The sequence below is a fragment of the Acipenser ruthenus genome, chromosome 3 (genome assembly GCF_902713425.1).
Source record: "Acipenser ruthenus chromosome 3, fAciRut3.2 maternal haplotype, whole genome shotgun sequence".
Taxonomy (NCBI): domain Eukaryota; kingdom Metazoa; phylum Chordata; class Actinopteri; order Acipenseriformes; family Acipenseridae; genus Acipenser; species Acipenser ruthenus.
In genome coordinates, this window is record NC_081191.1 from 24,396,734 (window position 1) to 24,417,108 (window position 20,375).

Sequence of the window (20,375 nt, forward strand, 5' to 3'; positions counted from 1 at the left end):
TTATCACCACCTCATTGTCAAGACGCAGAAGTACTACTATTTAAGTCAGACCCTTCTTACTTCTAAAAGAAAATTGCTTGTGTTTTATGGGCATTTTGCAGGGAAAGAAATTGAATACATGTTTTTTGAGTAACATGAAAGCACAAATCAAAGCTGAAGGTACAAATTCTGACCGTTCTGGTTCAGGGCCACAATTAATCTCACTTAACTAAACTCTAACACTCATTTAAACACTTTGCTTTTAGGATTGTATAAAACTGTATGAAATGAACTATGTAGCTGTGCAAGTGAAAGAAAGGGAATTATGGTATATCCGTAAAAAAATAAATAAAGTAAAGCACATTTGTAAGACCATGACACGGGAGTCTGTCTTTACCAATGTTAAAATAACACCCAGGCAGATTAATCACCCAGTTCATTATAAAGAAATTTACAACTAAAATTAGGGCAGAGTTCACTTGTTTTAGGCACGCCAAGAAAAATATCAGCAAGTCTTATGTTTCTTGTAAAACAATATCTCTGCTATAACAAAATCAGAACGTTTGAGCTATTTCAGTCTCAGGGTGTTTTCTTTGAAAGAAAGGGAAATTAAACAGGCTGACTCAAGAAATTTCAGAATTCTTTCAATGCAAATTGAGCCCCATAGTAGTACCAGTACTTGTTAAAAGAGGCTTTGGACTGAGGATAGACCCTTCCTGGGTATTTGCCTTTGCTTGTTTATCATCTGGCTTCATTTCAATTTTCATCTGGAAAGTCAAGTTAAAGCACTTTCTGCACAGCAGTTATTTCCATAGCAGGAAGTCAAATAAAAATGTTTTACCTGTAGGTAGCCAGTGTGGAGACTAGAGTCTGAGTAGCATGACGTTTTACATGTGTCTGGAGAATGCTCACTTATAAATATTAGAGCCGTTCATTGTTGTGTTCATTTAAGTGTAACTTTTCAAATCTTTTTAACGAAACAAACCCCATTCCATTGAAGATAAAGGCTGCCCACATACTGTTCTTAACAGTCTTCTTTATTACTGAAGGCTTCCATGGCACGTTGCGTCTAACTGCCACATACTGCACTCCCAGTGACAGACTTACATTGATATCATACTGTGTGAAGAGGCTGTCTACCTCCGGAGGTGCAAAGCATTTCTTTCTGGAGGTTAAAGTTAATTTCCAAAAACATCCGCTCAAAGCCCCATGTCTGCTAATAATGTACAGTATGAAAATACTATGTACTGATTGCTTGAAATTACATTTAAATTACAGCCTCATATTTTGAGCTGTATTTTAAAGCAAAAGCATAAATAATGAGATCTGGAAAGCTAAACTGGACTGGACTTTCATTGAGCTGTCAGTATATTGAAACACACACAAACAAAACAAGAAATTATGATACCTGATGAAAACAGGATGTGGTGGTTCATTATATATGTTTCTTATGTTTCAAACATTGCATTTTACAGTGGCGCTACCTCCAGAAAAGGCTGAGGGTTGTGCAAGTTATATGCCATTTATCCATCAAGAAGATGGAGAGAAAGCTATTATTAAAGACCCTAACAAAGGATCAGGAAAGAAGAGAATACATCTGGATGTAAGTCAAGAAATCAGATTCCATCTGATCTTTATTGAGAAACAAACGTCCCTGAAGAAGTAAGGGCAGTACCATGAATGGGGATTCAACTCATTCGCAGATTCTATTGATTCTCAGCAACTCTTGAAACATATTATACATCAAGTGTTGAGAGTTCTACGATCAAATAACATTTTCAATGCTGTTGCATGATTTTTTTTGTAATTTATATTGCATTTATTCAATTGAAAGACAGAAGGGTTGAATCGCACATTACGCTGCATTGCTAAGCAGATGCGTAGATGATCTAAGGAAATATTCTCTAAATGCAGTTGTTAAATACAGGTTTAAACACATTTTGTTTTCCATATATTATACTTAGGGCTTGAATTTTTGGGGGTTTATTTTTTATTTGATCTGGGGGTGTTTTTCCTGTTTTTATTCAAAATCGGTTACTTTCAGGGAAAAAAAATAAACACCGCTCAAATACACTAAATCTCGGTTTCTAATGTTCATTATTACATACATCTATAATACAGAATTATAATTATAAAAAAGGTTAACTTACTATGTAGAAGTGGAGATGTCCATCTTGTAGGACTGAGGAAAGAAAACCCAGGTCTCATTGCAACCTGAACTACAGTAAACAGATCCCACACAGGAATTACAACTCTACAGTACAGGAATTACAACTCTGCATATGATTTCTGTCTTTCTGTTTGTGGTTTCTTCAATCATATACTCAGTTTCTTTTACATACTGGCTAACTGATTTTGTTTTATGTCCCATTGTAGCTTCACGGTTTTCAAACCGACGTTAAGCACACCTGTGTTCCAGTCATGCACAGAAGTAGTTTATCAACTGCACAGTGCAAAAAATGATGATTGGACCTTTACAATGCTTTCCATACTGCCAGCCCTTTGCAAAAATGTTTAATGCAGAAACCCCCATTGTATTATTACGTGAGTGGTGTTTTATTTTAATAAATTAATTATATATGCACAAAACAATAAAAAACGATTTTTACTACACAAGTCATCTGGGAGATTTTATAGGTTATTATCGGTTAAAACCGTAAAACGCAAGCCCTAATTATACTTACTATATAAACTCAATACTCCACGGACCATAATAAATAACTTATTACAATTTTAAAACCCAAAGAAAAGTACATTTGTCCACCTACAAATCCTATTAGGTTTAAAAAGGCAAATACAAATATGTTAAATTAAAGGAGAAAATATCTTTGCACTTTATGGGAATTATTTACACCTTACTGAGAACAATGAAATGTTTATGTACTGTTTTTGCTGCACAACAAGGAATGTGTATTAGTGTTGTGGACAATGCAGACGACATTTAAATACATTTTATTCATAAAAGCATTCCTTTATTAAGAATGAGTGCAACTGCTATACATCTGCACCAACAGTTTATTTTATCACCAGTTATAAGATACCTCTAATCACAAGTGTTTGCCAATTGACGTGTAACCAAGGATACTACTTCAAATCCTTTCCTGAAAATGGAGAAAAAAAGGACCAAACGCACTACAGGCCTTTTTCTAAGCACAGGTGATCTGAGTTAAAATCTTGGTCTGAAACCCAATCTTAGTCTTGGGGTATGCAGACATTTTTACAAAGCCAAATCAAAATAAACTCAGCAAAATTCAATTGAACTTATTTGGCGTTTACAAAGGTCCCTTTGTAGCACAAAGTGTAATATTACTTGAAAATTGCTCTGTTCTGTATGTAGTCATGCCAGTAAAAACGAAAGTGTATTTATTATGGTTTTAGGAGCTGGAGTGTGATGTGTCAGTAGAGGATGACAATCGACAAGAATGGACCTTTACTCTCTATGACTTTGATAACAGCGGGAAGGTAACCAAAGAGGTAATCTGCTAGTGGAACCTCTGAGCCTGTTCTTTTTCCATTTCCTATAAGCATGCCATAGTTAAATAAACCCTATTTTAAACTACACTGGAGAGCTTATTTTTCCACCGGGATTAGAATCTAGGAATGTTTTGAATAAAATGTGCTTCATAAACAATAACAAAAGGCAAAGTTAATACTGGCATGAACATATTAGTATTAAACATGGTTTATGATTTCCATTTGATTGAAATACAATATTAGCAGACCAGGCACTGTATCAGTAGTATAGGTTACTATACTAATTGTCAATAATCCACCACTGCTATTTCATAAACCATTTGAGATGCCAACTTCAGAGTATGGAAACTCCTCTGGCAAAATATAAGTGCACCAGTCACTTTGACATGTAACCTAAGGGACATGTTCATGTAAATGCACTGAATAGCCTGCCAGGTAAAACAGCAGCATCTAAAACACTAGAACAAGTAGACTCCTTTACTAGAGGCAAATGGTGTGCTAAGAAGAGACAAGCCTTGATGGGCCAAACGGCTTCTTCTTGTTCACAAACTGTTCTTGTGTTCTTACAGTTGAACCTGGATTCCATCAAAATAATGGCGCTGCAGTTAAAAGGACAGATCCAGACTAAGCTTTGGCAGAACTTAACCCTTTAGCTCCCACAATAATTCTAGAACCCTTCTGTGGATTCCAGGGAATGTCGCCTAGGTTTTATTCAAATAAACAAAACTAGAAAAACAAGAAAAATCTATGAGTTTTCTTTATTTTAAACAAGACAAATCATTCTTTGAACTGACACCAAGCTTGACGGTTTTTGCAAAGTAAAACTTGTTGTTTTACTTCCACGCATATAAGTGGTTGTAAAAAAAACGAACATACACTTCCCTTTCAAGTATGAAATGTAACTATTACTGAATGGGTATTTACCTCCAAAAGACACAAATCCTGAATACTTCATACCAAAGCTGCTCTTTGAGCCAGTAACGTAGTCGTGACCCTGCCCTGGAGGGATCAAAAGTATTGCAGTCACAGATCTCGGCCATTTTTCCTTTCAAGGCTGAACTGATCAGAGAGCCTTGTTCAGATAAGTACATTGTTGCTTATATCTGTATATATTTTGCATTTTATATGTTTTTACACATTTTGTATGTGATAATGAAACAAATCGTTGTTCTATTTATGCGTATTTGTGTGCACTACAGCCTGTTGCTAGTTACGTCCCGCTGCGGCCTTGTGTCAGCGGCAACATAAGTCGGCTGACTTTGTTAAATTACAGTGTTTTGTGAGAATTTTTTCTCATTTTTATTTTTCTATGTTTTACAGATACCGTGCACAGGCCTGTCTGCAATATGGCGCTCAGCACACGTGCAATAAGAGCAGCTGCTGGGCAGCAGCATTGCGCAGGACCGAGATACTCGCTTTGACTTGTTATTGCTTGCAATTACAGCCACAGTATCTCAATGCTGTTTTGGTGTCCAGCTCTTTTAGCATCACCATTGCAAAGGCTGTTAATTCATTCTGACAAGCTGGCTTCCCTCAGTCTCTTGGTTTTGTCAGTGGCTTATACAGGTGGACATCCCAGTACGTTGCCACTCGCTGTGACTACAACCTGGTGGACCCGTACCGAACCAGTACCGAGGTCACAACCCACGTCCGATCCCGACCTTGTACAGCCGACGCAGAGGTCACCGAACCGGTCCCGCTCGGGTCTTGACCCGCCTGGTCGATATATAAGCAGCTGTACAACCCTGTACTGTACATTGCATTGCTTGTACATCATGCCCGGGTCCTATCCCTGTGAGACATGCAAGGCCATTCTGCCTATGGAAACCAAGCATGGCAGGTGCTCTTCCTGTCTGGGGCCAAAGCATGCCCAGGAGACACTAGTTAATCGCAGCTTACAGTGAATCATGTCAAGATGGGGTGAGGAACTGGGTGGCAGACCTGTCAAGTCCCCAGCAGCTCGGAGTGGGGGCTTCACCCCCCAAGGTGGTAAGCCTCATCTGGGAGTTCATGAGAGCAGAAATAGATGAACCCATGCATTCAGCTGAGCTGAAATTGCTATCATTTAAAGCAGCTTTCTTGCTTGCTAACACCTCCAGAAAAGCTCATGGCCCATTCAACCAGGGTCAAGGCTAAATGTCGTGGATCCTCAAAACCCTAGTTTTGGAACTAGTGTTAAGGGCGGCTTCCCAGTCGACCCTTACAACACAGGCATAGAGGTGAAATTCTCCCTCAATTTTTTCACCTAGCTACTTGTTACTGGGGTACCGAATGGTGACGCACATTCTGGTCGTTCTGCAATAGTTTTCTTTTGGGATATTTGGCAATCGAGCCACCTGAGCAACAGCCTGAACCGAAAAAACTTTTCTTCTCTTAGTCTCAGCCATCTTTGTTTTGGTGTAATTTCATCAGACCGAACAGACCGAACAGAATTGGACAATCTGATTTGGTGAAGCCGCTCCACCTTCCTGCCGTGGAACGTGTTCCACAGCCAGGTCTGCTCTGCGAGCAGTTCCACATGGTGAAACATGCATAATTTAGATATTTTATTTAGCATCATGTCATCAAAGAAACTACAAAATTATATTGCTAAAATGTATACTGGAAGCCATGATAGTAGTACAGCATTTCATGTTAGATTTCGAAATGTCATATTTTTCAATTTGTCAGTTTTTCATTACATATGTGGAAAACTAGAAAACGTTATGTAATTCAACATGGGAATGTAACATTATTCAGTAGATTTCATTCAACTTTATGAAGCAAAATTTGTTAATTCTGTAGGGTGCTGCAAAGCTTTTGGCCATAGCTGTACATTAAGGCCTCACACTGTATTTGACCTCTGTAATAGACCCAGAAGTGGGCCAGATTAATGTGGAGGCTGGTTACAGGGTACAGAAATGTGCTATTCAACTTGGAGACAGGGTTTATTCAGATCTATTTCTTACAATGACTGGAGTAGGCTGTGTAATACTCCACTGGGCAATCTCTGATCATGTGTTATTTTGTACTGCAGGATATGTCCAGCCTGATGCACACCATTTATGAAGTGGTGGATGCCTCAGTGAATCAGTCCTCAAATAACAGCAAGACTTTAAGAGTGAAGCTGACAGTCACTCCAGAACCCTGCAGCAAGAAGAAGGATGTGCCTCTTGCAGGACAAGGTACATTATTAATTCTGTGTGCTTAGTTAAAGACTTAAAAAATAATAATAATAATAATAATTCTGTTTCATAGAATATGCCTGCAAAAGTCCCTTACTTTTGGTATTTTTTGTCCTTGACTGCTCATGTATCCTCCCACTACACTACAGTATTAAAACCTTTTGGATGGTTATGCTAATCGACTAACAATAAATGCATGTATATCTTCATTCGAAGATTTCACTTTAATCTTTTAACACAGACTATGAACATATTGGAAAGTCATGTGCTTGTGTACCTTGGTGAATTGTCATCTCTTGTGGGTTTTACCTCACGTATAACAGCACATTTATTTTGTGTGCAGTGCCATGGTTTGGCTGGGGTTTCCCTGTTATTCTTTTGTCGTTGAGTATGCCTGGCTTTAACCATGTATTCCAACACTCAAGAACTCATGCTGTTTTTTTGTCAGTCCTGTGGAGTATAAAGCTTGACACACACTTAAAAATAAAACACATGCATTAGAATTTGATTTAAAAAATAAAATAAATACTATTCCTTAGTGCAATGACATTTTTGCTGGATTCCAATCCATTATTTATTATTATTTTCTTTTACACTTCGGGTTTAACAATGTTATCATTGTTAAGTTGGTTTGACACTCGTCCATAATAATATTTCATGTCACCACTGTAGTTTGTAAGACTTCAAACCTTCAGTTGTCTGACGCCAGCTTTTCTCCAAAGAATTTCTGTTGTGAGTACACAACAAAGCAGCATTGTCATTGAAGTCACCATGGTAATGTAAACAAAGGTCTCTCAAAAAAAGTGTCACTATATCGGCCCCTGCACTAAATGGCATTATTAATAATTTATTTGTATAAAATACTGTTTAAATAATGTGAATTCAATTTTTAATTATGATGTTTCTTTTGAATAAACAAGAGTACATAGAAATATCAAACAGTTACTAAAATTATTTAATTCACATTTTTTTTTACACCATTTTGTTTCTATAGATCGGGAAGGAAGTCGCTGTCGAAATGAAACAGAGCACTTGGAAGATGGGAGGAATGGAGACAAAAGGCTGTCTGCTCATATCAGGTACTGAAAACCTCTAAATGGTTACCAAGCACTGAGGGTGGTGATTTGTAATTGAATAACAGCATACTGTCTCTCTCAACTGTAAATGCTCATGTTCACATTGAATTCATTACATATCGTGCATTAAAAGGCTGCAGTTCACATCAACGTGAAAACAAACAAAAAATATTTTGACTCATATTTTAATCTCATCTCTATGAGTGCAAACATATTACATTTTCTACAAGCGTAATGTAAATAGGAAGGCAGGTACATATCTGGAGTATTTGCATAGCAATGCACCATAATTAAGTAGTAATGACCAACATAGAGATCCTTGACTGTCAGATAACAACCTGCTGTGGATGGGCAACTACAGTTCCGGTGGACTCATGCATTCGATTTCATGAAAGTCATGATGCTTTTTGCTTACACTGGCCTTCACAGACAGATAATAAACTGAAATGATTCATCTTGATTGGCTGAGAGAGTGTCCATTCTATATGGTTTATAATGTCAGATTAAAGCAGTTTTGTCTGGACAGATAAAAAGTCATTATTGAAACTACTCTTCCCTAATGAGTTTCAGTGGCACACAACCACAGTGTTAACATTATTTTCTTTTTGGTAATTATGCTTCTCCTATGCGTATATATGTAACCATGGTGTGTGGTTCTGCTCTGCCCCTGTCAAACTATCTGTCCAAGTTCCTATTTATACCCTAGGTCACACCCTTATTCCTCGTCTCGGTTTTCATTTGGTCTTGCTTTTCATTCACTTCCCAACCTCTGCACGGATGGTTTTCTGTGAACCAGAGGGGACCCTCAGACAAAAAACCTCCTCAACCTTTTTTCCTGTTTCCTTTTCCTTTTTCTTTTTCATCTGTGCCAGTCTCCCCCGCCCCCTGGAGAATCAAGCCTGTTTCCCAGCCTCTCAGCCCAGCCACACCAGCTTCTACTCCACCAAGGCGACTCTCTGAGAGCTAGGGGGAGACCCCTGGCTTTCTTGCATGTTTATTTCTTCTTTCTCCTCCCAGTGTTCCAGTCCCACAGGACAAACACCTCCTGTGTGTCAGGTGCTTGGGAATGCACCATGCCTCCTCCACCCTAGGAGATGAGACACTGTGCTTAATCTGCGTGGCGTCCCAGCCTTGGACCCTGCGCAGGAGGTTCGTAGAATTTACTGGAGCAGCTTCCTCAGCCAGGTAAGCTGAGCCCTGTGCAGCATTGGGAGCCCTGTCCTCCCCCCTCCTCCATCTGCCTTCGAGCCCTTAGCAGAGCATACCCTGTGCGCAGGCTCCAGCCCATCGATCTCGCAGTCGCTCAAAGTCTCCTTCAAGGAGCAGTAAGTGGGAAAGGCACAGTAAGCAGGCAAAGGACATCTCCGAACTGAAAAGCCAAATGGCTCAGGTTCTGGAGTACCTGGTCAGGCAGCAGGCTCTTCCCTCTGCCCCAACCCTAGCTCCGCCTCCTGCCCTGGGATCAACCCCGCCCTCACCAGTGGTCGCCCCAGATGTCTCAGAGCAAGCCGTGGTGATGAGCAAGGAGGAACAGGATGCGATTTCAATGGCGGCGTCCTTGGATGGTGACTCCTTCCCACAGCAAGAGACAGAGATCCATGAATTGACCCAGGAGATGGACCTCAGCTCTGGTTATCTCAGAGACTGGTACTACCCCTCCTTCAAGCTCAGTTCAGGAGCTTATGGAGTGAGCCTCCAAGTTCCTCCAGGGTCCTGGAAGGCAGCATCTGAACAGCGGCGCTCTGTTTTCAGAACATCGCAGGCTTCAACCCCCCAACCCTTCCCGGTGTTCCCGGATTTTCTGGAGGAGGTACAGTCTTCTTGGCACTGACTGGCCTTGGCACCGAGTGCCTCTAAGCAAGCAGCCCTGCTGGCTTCCTTGGAAGGTGTGGGGGCACTGGGTCTAGCGGAATTCCTGCCTGTGGATTCTACCATCGCGGACCTGGTGCAAGCCCCTCCAATAGGAGTTTTGTCTAAGAACTGATAACAGAGGCCCACCTTAAAAAGGTGTATACAGCTGAAGCGCAAATAATGTACCTGGCCAACATGGCAGGTCTCCTCACGGCCTACCTGGATAGCATTTTGCAATTGGCACCCCTCCCTGAACCAGTGGTTATCAAGCTGCGCTTGGTCTCAGGTACGCTGCTGCAGGTGTCAGGCTTCCAATGGAAAGCCCTGGGCCGCAGCCTGACAGGCCTTGTAGTGGCATGCAGAAAGCTTTGGCTGTCACAGGCCAAGGTCCCGGATACAGATAAGTCGGCCTTGCTGGTTGCACCTATCTCCCCTGGCCATGCTGCAATGCTCCCACTGAGAGTGGGAGGCACCTCGACAGGTGGCCGTGATGCTCCCTTCTCGTGCTTGGCACGTATATCCCAAAAGTTTTGTTTTTGGTCGTCTTCTCTTTCAGGGAACCGGGGTTACATCCTCGTTTTCTATGCTGTCAAATAATTTTTAGCCTTACACTTGAGGCTTTTTTTGGTTGTTTGATAACCAAATCAATACACTTATCATATATAATCATCAACACAGGCAATTTTGCTTTAAATTTACGTAAACATACTTGTTCAATAAAACTGCTTCCGGAGTACAGAGGTCAAGGTTGAACGAGGCAGACAGTCACATTCATGCTGAAACGTAAATGCAGTTTACTTCAGTATCCAGTGCATTGTTACTTGTGAACAAGCTGTTTAAAGATGCCGAAAACGATAAAAATCACCCCTAAAGATCGGGTTAATGAGTTTGGCAATTGCCACCAAGATGACAAAGACTAACTTGGAGATAAACTAATATGAATAGTATTTTTGGGGGTTTATTATTGCTACACATAAGTATTTTGTTTATATTATTGATTGATGGCACAATTTGAAAGTGTACCAATAAATACTTCCTGTGTTAACTGTTATTCAATATTACTGTTGGTGTATATTATAATGTGATTGGGGACTCGATTTTAGCCTTTTATTTAAATTGTGGGATAACGCAGATTTTATTTTTCTTTATCAGAGACTTTTTTTATTGTGGAAAACCAAGGTTTCCCTGCTCATTATACTCTCTTTCTTGTTTCAGAAAAAACAATGGCGAACAAACCCCGAACAATGAAGGGGATCATTACTGTGTTGATGAGAACACTGAAAGAAGGAACCATTACCTTGATTTGGCTGGAATAGAGAACTACACTTCTAGGTTTGATGCAGGTGAAGTAAAACACAATGAAAGCTTTAGGGTTTTTTGCAGCGTGTTGATACATTATCTTTCATCTTATCATTTAATTAAAGCATTCATGTATAAAATACAATAAAAGTGGTTATGACAAGTGACTTTAAGAGAAAAAATAAGACATTCCAGTACATAAAGGGTATAATTATTAAAATGTGTTTGGGTTATGTTAATGAAAGAAATAAACTGTGGTTGAAAAACTGGCCCATACAGCAAAAGACAATAGAATTTGAAAAACAGTCTGTCGTCTCTATTGGCTTTTACAATATAGGATACTGTTTTTTATAGTTACTCCACTGGGATGGATTACAGTCGAAGCTCTGTTTTCACACAATTTCAGCATTCTAAACAGTGTATAAAAATAATTAATGTTTAGGATATTTAAATAAGTAAATAAGTACTATAATTGTTTTTCTGAACCATTTTGTGACATTTCTAATGGTACTACTGTTACAGCAGCTGGTTTGGAATACTGTAGTCCAAATGAATAAAGAAACAAAAAGAATATTTAGCGTATTGCCAACACATCTGAATGCAATCAAACACCCTTGATAAATTTGACGTTGGATTCGTTCCCCTGACAAGGCCTATAAAGTCTGTATAAACCTCAGGGAGACAGTCCAAGTCCAAAATGGTACACAAGAAAGCTGGACTTTGGCCAAACATGTAGTCTTGTATGCTTAATTTACTTTTTTTGAAAAACAGCATCAATCAGCATTTAGTAATCCCGCAGTGTTCATTTAGTTTTTCTAAATTTGTAATCATCAGAATATAGAAGTAAAGCTATTTAAATCTTATGAGAATAGTAGATAATTACAAAGTGAACACATTTTACTGACCCCCTTTGTCTTTGAAACAATGAAAAGAACATCTGTATTAATGCACATTAATGGATACAGTATGCGGTCAGTTTTTAAGTTTTGTCTTTGTCTCTTGAAAAAGGAATTAATAGGTATTATTCAAAATAATGTTTTCTCAGTCTTTTATACAACTTGGGTATTACTGTCTTTAATATATTTATGTTGTCAAGGAAGCCCCTGCAAATACTTTTGCTTTCATTTAGGGTCACCACCTTCACAACCCAGACAGGAGCATCATGGGAAGAGCTCCCACTCTCAGAACAGGTCTCGTTCACAGGAGTCTGAAGCGCACAACATCCACCATCGACGGTCCCAGTTACTGGCAGATTACTTACTGCATGCTGGGGAGCCCGTGGGCAGGGGCTTGGATGTGCTGCAGAGGGGAAAAGGCCAGGAAAAGCAGTTTGTAAAGTCTCCTAAAGGGATGTTGAAAAACCCTGGAATGCCTGGTGTAAATAATGGGGGCAAGTTGAACAAAGGCCATAACTACTACATGCCACACAGGGCCTCACAGGCTGGACTGACTGGGCAAGATGTTTATCACCTCCAGCCTCAACAACAACAACAGCAACAGCAACAGCAACAGCAGCAGCAGCAGCACGGCCACAAGAAGTACAAGCAGAAGGCCAGAGATGCCCACTCACCACTGAAGACTTCTCACCCCCAACCTACAGTGACAGAGCATGAGTTGAAGAGGGATTTACCACCAGTCCTTACCAACGAGGGCTATGTTATGCCAGTTGTACAAAGACATGAACATCACCATCACCATGAACACCACCATCACCACCACTACCACCACTACCACCAGTCATGACCAGCACCTTCTGTTGGGAAATGTTACCAAATGGATTGTTTGTTACAGCCAGTATTTCACTTACAGATCCCTGCAGTATGAGCTTTCTTGGCTATCCAAAAGTCTCTTTGTGTTACGTACCATACCTACAGGAACAGTTCACAACGTACAGAAAATGGTGCTATTGTGTTTATCCAGCGTGAAAATCTTTTTTTTTTTTTTTTAAAGGATGATATTACATGTGGAAACTTCTTTTTTTTAAAATTGACAACAGTTACTGTTTCTGCTCATCGTTGGATCTCAGGTGTAATATACAGCTCCTAAGCTACACTGCAAAGGCTACTTTATAAGCACAAGCCTGTTGTGGACGGTTGACTATCTATTTGGAAACCTTCAGAACACCACTGCCGTTTCTAAAGCCAAGGGGACACTAGTCTACATGTTGCTAGAAAAATGTAGAAAGGGATACTTTTTTGTAGAAAGTGACGTGCAAGCTACAAGTTTCAGGCAACTTTTTTGCAAGCAACTGTATCAAAGTATCAAAGGACTGTTGATTTTTATAGAAGCAACATAACATCATAGAATAAATCAGCCAATGAAAGTGATGTAAAAAGTCATGTGACTAGCTTCTTCGCTGGCAAGAAAAACAAAGAAAAATGTCTTTGTGAGGAAGACTCGCCTTATCACTTTTTTTCAGGGTGACTCATTTAATGTATATATATATATATATATATATATATATATATATATATATATATATATATATATATATATATATATGTATTTATATATTTTATAGTTGTTATAGGCAAGTAAATAAGTGTTAATCGGTCCATTCCTGGTAGTTATTGATCAATTTGTCTGTTAATGCCACCAGATGTAATGGAGTGGCATTAAAGACGCCACACTTATTATTGTTATATTCTTTGAAAAAAACGATTTACTATTATGACCCGTTTTAAACATAATGTTGTGTTGGTACCGATGCTGAAGCATTAGAACGTTCATGTTAAACTGCAGCGGTGTGTTAACAGTATGCTAACAGTATGTTAGGTTTTAGTTCCCAAGTTGTGTTTTCAGTGTCATTCTGCCTCAAATAAAGGCTTCATTTGATACAACTTAACAGTAATGGATAAAGCAAGTCCTACTTTTTGTTTAAAGCCGTTTGAACATTGAAGTTCAGCAGATGCAGCTTGCAAATATTGTTACACAGTTACCGATATCTGATTTGTAGAATAAAATCCTCATGTGGCATAATTAGGAATTCTGTTTAAAATAAGATTTTTAAAAAAAACTATAACAATAATCACATTTCAACTTCTCTCTATTTACAATTAGTTTTATTTACATGTTTATTTTCAAGCAAAACATTAAAGCCAAAAATACCAAATTCAGAACAAAAATGATGAGGTTAATGGTAAATATTACAATCCTATATATATATATATATATATATATATATATATATATATATATATATATATATATACAGTACTGTGCAAAAGTTTTAGGCAGGTGTGAAAAAATGCTGTAAAGTAAGAATGCTTTCAAAAATAGACATGTTAATAGTTTATATTTATCAATTAACAAAATGCAAAGTAAGTGAACAGATGAAAAATCTACATCAAATCAATATTTGGTGTGACCACCCTTTGCCTTCAAAACAGCATCAATTCTTCTAGGTACACTTGCACACAGTTTTTGAAGGAACTCGGCAGGTAGGTTGGCCCAAACATCTTGGAGAACTAACCACAGTTCTTCTGTGGATTTAGGCAGCCTCAGTTGCTTCTCTCTCCCAGACAGACTCGATGATGTTGAGATCAGGGCTCTGTGGGGGCCATACCATCACTTCCAGGACTCCTTGTTCTTCTTTACGCTGAAGATAGTTCTTAATGACTTTCGCTGTATGTTTGGGGTCGTTGTCATGCTGCAGAATAAATTTGGGGCCAATCGGATGCCTCCCTGATGGTATTGCATGATGGATAAGTATCTGCCTGTACTTCTCAGCATTGAGGAGACCATTAATTCTGACCAAATCCCCAACTCCATTTGCAGAAATGCAGCCCCAAACTTGGAAGGACCCTCCACCATGCTTCACTGTTGCCTGCAGACACTCATTCGTGTACCGCTGTCCAGCCCTTCGGCGAACAAACTGCCTTCTGCTACAGCCAAATATTTCAAATTTTGACTCATCAGTCCAGAGCACCTGCTGCCATTTTTCTGCACCCCAGTTCCTGTGTTTTCATGCATAGTTGAGTCGCTTGGCCTTGTTTCCACGTCGGAGGTATGGCTTTTTGTCTGCAAGTCTTCCATGAAGGCCACTTCTGACCAGACTTCCCCGGACAGTAGATGGGTGTACCAGGGTCCCACTGTTTTCTGCCAATTCTGAGCTGATGGCACTGCTGGACATCTTCCGATTGCGTAGGGAAGTAAGCATGATGTGTCTTTCATCTGCTGCAGTAAGTTTCCTTGGCCGACCACTGCGTCTACGGTCCTCAACGTTGCCCGTTTCTTTGTGCTTCTTCAAAAGAGCTTGGACAGCACATCTGGAAACCCCTGTCTGCCTTGAAATTTCTGCCTGGGAGAGACCTTGCTGATGCAGTATAACTACCTTGTGTCTTGTTGCTGTGCTCAGTCTTGCCATGGTGTATGACTTTTGACAGTAAACTGTCTTCAGCAACCTCACCTTGTTAGCTGAGTTTGGCAGTTCCTCACCCAGTTTTATTCCTCCTACACAGCTGTTTCTGTTTCAGTTAATGATTGTGTTTCAACCTACATATTGAATTGATAATCATTAGCACCTGTTTGGTATAATTGTTTAATGATACACCTGACTATATGCCTACAAAATCCCTGACTTTGTGCAAGTGTACCTAGAAGAATTGATGCTGTTTTGAAGGCAAAGGGTGGTCACACCAAATATGGATTTGATTTAGATTTTTCTCCTGTTCACTCACTTTGCATTTAGTTAATTGATAAATATAATCTATTAACATGTCTATTTTTGAAAGCATTCTTACTTTACAGCATTTTTTCACACCTGCCTAAAACTTTTGCACAGTACTATATATATATATATATATATATATATATATATATACGCACACACACACACACACATAGTGGAACTCCGTTTATACACGTGCCTGGGAGGTCTTCGGATAAATGAGGTGTCATTGCGTGTGACTAGAATGCATGAATAAAATACAGAAACTAGTAATGTAAACCAAATTAGCGTTTACTAAAGATGTGTGCAATACAATATAGCCTATTACAAAGACAGAAGAATGTTTTAAAATTAGTTTACTTTGAGAGTGTTAAGGCTGCCACACACCAGACGCGATGTGATTCTTTAATTTGGAGACAGAAACTTTCGCAGCAACATGACCATACACACCAGAAGTGACAAGAGGCAATGTGACAGGTTTGAAAAATGCCAGATCTATACAACTGTTCAAAATTGCTGTTGACAAAACTATGATACATTTGTCAACATGATGTGGAAATTGTGAGTTCTTCTCTGACGGTATTTCAACATACATGTCAATAAATCGTACATACCGGGAATACCCAGTTCCTTCGAAATGGACTAGTAAAGCTCTTGAGTATTTCTCCACAGCAAGTATGATTTTTCCTCCATCATTTTGGAAATTGCTTCACCGTGCTGGACCACGAGCATTGAAGCTGTTCAATGCCCTAGTTGACGTGCAACAAATTGCAAAAAATAGGATTCAATGTGAAAGATACTTATCAAAAGTATAGGTTCTATTCGTTTTGTCGCATTTCTGCACAGTTTCGCTTGTCGCATCGCGTTTGGTGGGTAGCAGCCTTTACTCCTAGCAAAATATTTTCAAAATGCGATACACCTCCAACCCCATTTCCCCAGAATTTTCAGTTACCAAAATAATAATAATAATAATAATAATAATAATAATAATAATAATAATAATAATAATAATAATAATAGTACTATAGAAAGCTACAAGATCATGAGACATTTTATGACGGGAATAAGCTATTCAGCCAATCAAAGCTACAACTTTCTTATAAACTAAGTCGTGTGTCTAGCAGCTAGAAATATCACAAGGTATTATCACTAATGTATTCCACGCATTAATATTAAAGAATGGTAGCTAAGTGTTGCTAGGTTTCTGGGATTTCAAACCTTGGGCTTCACTAAGTAATTGCCTAAGGAGAACTAATTTCACAAAATCAGCATCCTTGTGCTGTTCATGCGAAGAAATGAATCCTCGCATCAGTAGAGCTGCTGTCTTGGCGTCTGTGCCATGGGTTTTTGGGGTCTCTTCTTCCTCACTGCCACTGTCATCATCACAGTTACTGTTGTCCAATTTGGCGCTAAATGTGTGTGTGTGTGTGTGTGTGTGTGTGTGTATATATATATATAAAAAGACTGCTATATATATATATATATATATATATATATATATATATATATATATATATATATATATATATATATATATAATTAATAGAACATATATTTGATTATTAAAAATGTAGTGCTTTGTTAAATTCTTGGTATTTCGTTCTTTGAAAATGACAATATCCCCCTTGTAAGGTTCTTATACTGTACCTGTCCTGTTTTACAGTTTTACAACCTCATCGTTTTGAACTGAATCCCTTAAATTGTGGTCTTATTGAAGTATAGATCTATGTGAGGTATTTTATAACAGTAGAGAAACCCAGCATGCATGTGTTACTTTCAAGTCTGAATGTATATTGTATAACCATGTTTGTTATTATTATTATTATTATTATTATTATTATTATTATTATTATTTTTATTATTATTATTACTATTATTATTATTATTATTATTATTATTATTATTATTATTATTATTATTATTATTATTATTATTTATTCATTTATGAATGCACGGATATGCCTTAGCCTATCAGTTTTTAAGTATGTATTTTTTATTAGTATGTATTTTTAATGTATATCTGGTGCACTGACCTTGTAAAAACACACTATCCCTTTTCTGAACCTGCACAGGCTGCAGTAAAAGACAATCAAATAACAGCTTTTGGTTCATTTTCAAAAAGTGAGTTATGGGTTATCAGCATTCATTCATTATCCATCATGGTCCTGCATATAGTTTCTTTGTAAGACTCCTTGCTGAAATTGTATGGGCTTATGGGCTGTGTACCACTACAACAGTTAGTATTGAGTATGTTAGCCAATTGCAGGTTATATATGCAATACGTCAGGTTAAGAAAGTAACTAGACAGTATATTGTTCCACAGCATTTGAAGACAAAATGGATTAGTGTCATAAACACCAAGAGAAAAAACACCAACACATACCTAAGGAGTATGCCAAAGAATGTCCATATCATGTTTTTATTATTATTATTTGTTTATTTAGCAGACGCCTTCATCCAAGGCGACTTACAGAGACTAGGGTGTGTGAACTATGCATCAGCTGCAGAGTCACTTACAATTACGTCTCACTTGAAAGACGGAGCACAAGGAGGTTAAAGGTTTTCTTTAACCACTGGACCAGTGGTTAAAGAAAAGGGCTTGTAACCAGGAGGTCCCGGGTTCAAATCCCGACTCACTCCCTGACTCACTGTGTGACCCTGAGCAAGTCACTTAACCTCCTTGTGCTCCGTCTTTCAGGTGAGACGTAGTTGTAAGTGACTCTGCAGCTGATGCATAGTTCACACACCCTAGTCTCTGTAAGTCGTCTTGGCTAAAGGTGTCTGCTAAGTAAACAATAATAATAATGTTTTACATAGGTATATTCACCTGCCTGTTTACTGAACTACTACACTGTAAACCATTCATTCACCTTTGCATGGCATGTTACAAAAAATAAGTGGCAGTACTGCTTCTAGAGTCTAGACCATTATTGTTCAGTATGCTGATGGAAAGCAATATCTTCAGAACATGTAACTTATATTTACGTTTAAATATAAACGTAAATATAATTTTGTCAACAACTGGTGTTAAAATATCAGACTGAAAATAAGGGAAATAAAAAATCTTATCACTGGTCCTTCTGAATTCAATCCATATAAAATATATATTGAATCTTTTTTGGTCATTGTCCAGTCAAGCCCAAAAAAATGTTTTCACTGTGTGGAACAATTGGCAGCTATTTTAATGTCCAAGGAAACCAGAGGTTGAAAGTTAATTATCATTACCGGGAAAGCAATCACGTGTGAAACATTTGACATTTTAAATTGGCAAATTTGTTTCACCTTCAGGTTACATGTTGATGTGATCCAAGTTAATACAAATAAACTTTTACACAAAATACTACGATTCTAACCCATATCTTTTTTATTATTATTAACCCTAGTTTTAAAATGTGTATATTGCCCGACTACTCTCATCTTTTCTATTTTTAACTTTTGAGTAACTAAGCTTTTTGTTTTTAATTCTGTAATTAAAATACTCAATGGTTGACAATCCGTTTTCTTATTAGGAATCTGAATTATAAGCCGTGCCTTGTTTTGACTTGTTCCATGCTTTAGGCTAGGTGAGTCAATGCTATGTACTTTATCCTATTGACTTCTTTAGTGAGGTATTGGCTCCCTGTGGTCACAGCCAATACAACAATTATTTTGTAAGTGTACTGTAAATTAAAATGTTATTTTTAGATAAAACATTTCATCAGGTAATGGTGAGTATTTACATCCTCACATTAAAAACAAGTTTACTTCTTATTTCACTTTTTTATTTTCTTATGAGTTTGATTTAAAAAATGTTGGTTAATTAGTGGTAATAGATAATATAGAAATAATATACTGTATATATATATGCAAAAGCTCATGCTTTGTTTCAGTTTGTGGGCTGATACAAACTCATCTCTCAGTTTCCATTACATGTTCAGCTTTAGCAACCCTTATAAAAGTTTCCCAGAGTAAAAGTGTAGGCAAGCATAAAGAAAGCATGGTAAAGCATAGTCATAGGTAAGCATTGTAAAGCCCAGGGGGGTATGTTAAAGCATGTTAAGATACGGCTTTGCCAAATGCATAGTATAACCATGGGCATGGGAAGACTGCAAATTACCCTGGTAAAGATACGGCTTTGTCAAATGCATAGTATAACCATGGGCATGGGAAGACTGCAAATTACCCTGGTAAAATGTTATAAGGGAACTGATAAAAAGAAAAGGGATATTGTGACACAGTGTAACAGGTCGAAGTACATTAACCGTTTTCATTTTCTCTGCCCTGCTGTACAAATGGCCCTTAAAAAAACATAATTCACTGCATAATGTTACAGTATTTTCATACACAGCAGTAAAGCAAAATACTGCAGTACAAAATCTATGTCCAAAAATACAGTGATTAATAATAGTAATCAATCGATAACAATATAAGAATCGATGGTGGTGTATATATTAATCCCTAAAGAAACATAAAAAATGATACGAGCAATGTTTCAATTAGAAATCCTTGAATTTTCCATATAATTGTATGTGTTAAGTGTAGTAAATTTATAGTATATCATTCTTTGGTTGCAAGTTGATTAAAATTGTAATACACAAATTAGGTAAAGAAAAAATACATTTTGCCTCACTTGGCTTGTAGATAAAATAAGTTTTCCCCTGTGTATTTAATAATTACTGTGTACATGTGTTATAAGATTATATACTGTTAGAAGATAAACATAATCTGTGGTATCTTATAAAATATTAATATCTGTGTCATTTTATGCAAGAAGTGCAGTGTTTCAGTAAAATGTGTATATGCTACATTGAGAAGCCATTAAACCCTATGGAGTGATTTACATCAACACCACTTGCCAGTATAACATTATATATTTTTATTGTA

General features: G+C 37.9%; 1 protein-coding gene across 2 annotated transcripts in view; it reads left to right on the plus strand.

Annotated features, from left to right (window-relative positions):
* LOC117394197 (protein naked cuticle homolog 2-like) overlaps window positions 1–13,287 on the plus strand; it is a 56,066-nt gene extending 42,779 nt beyond the window's left edge. The window contains exons 5-10 of one of the 2 annotated variants that reach the window (XM_033992273.3): window positions 1,455–1,582; window positions 3,358–3,453; window positions 6,470–6,617; window positions 7,612–7,696; window positions 10,760–10,887; window positions 11,973–13,287. In XM_033992273.3, the coding sequence (XP_033848164.1) occupies window positions 1,455–1,582; window positions 3,358–3,453; window positions 6,470–6,617; window positions 7,612–7,696; window positions 10,760–10,887; window positions 11,973–12,586 (1,199 nt within the window). In that variant the 3' untranslated portion in view covers window positions 12,587–13,287. The remainder of the gene's footprint in view (window positions 1–1,454; window positions 1,583–3,357; window positions 3,454–6,469; window positions 6,618–7,611; window positions 7,697–10,759; window positions 10,888–11,972) is intronic. The other variant, XM_059012735.1, reaches the window with a different exon arrangement.
* The last annotated feature ends 7,088 nt before the right edge of the window (window positions 13,288–20,375 follow it).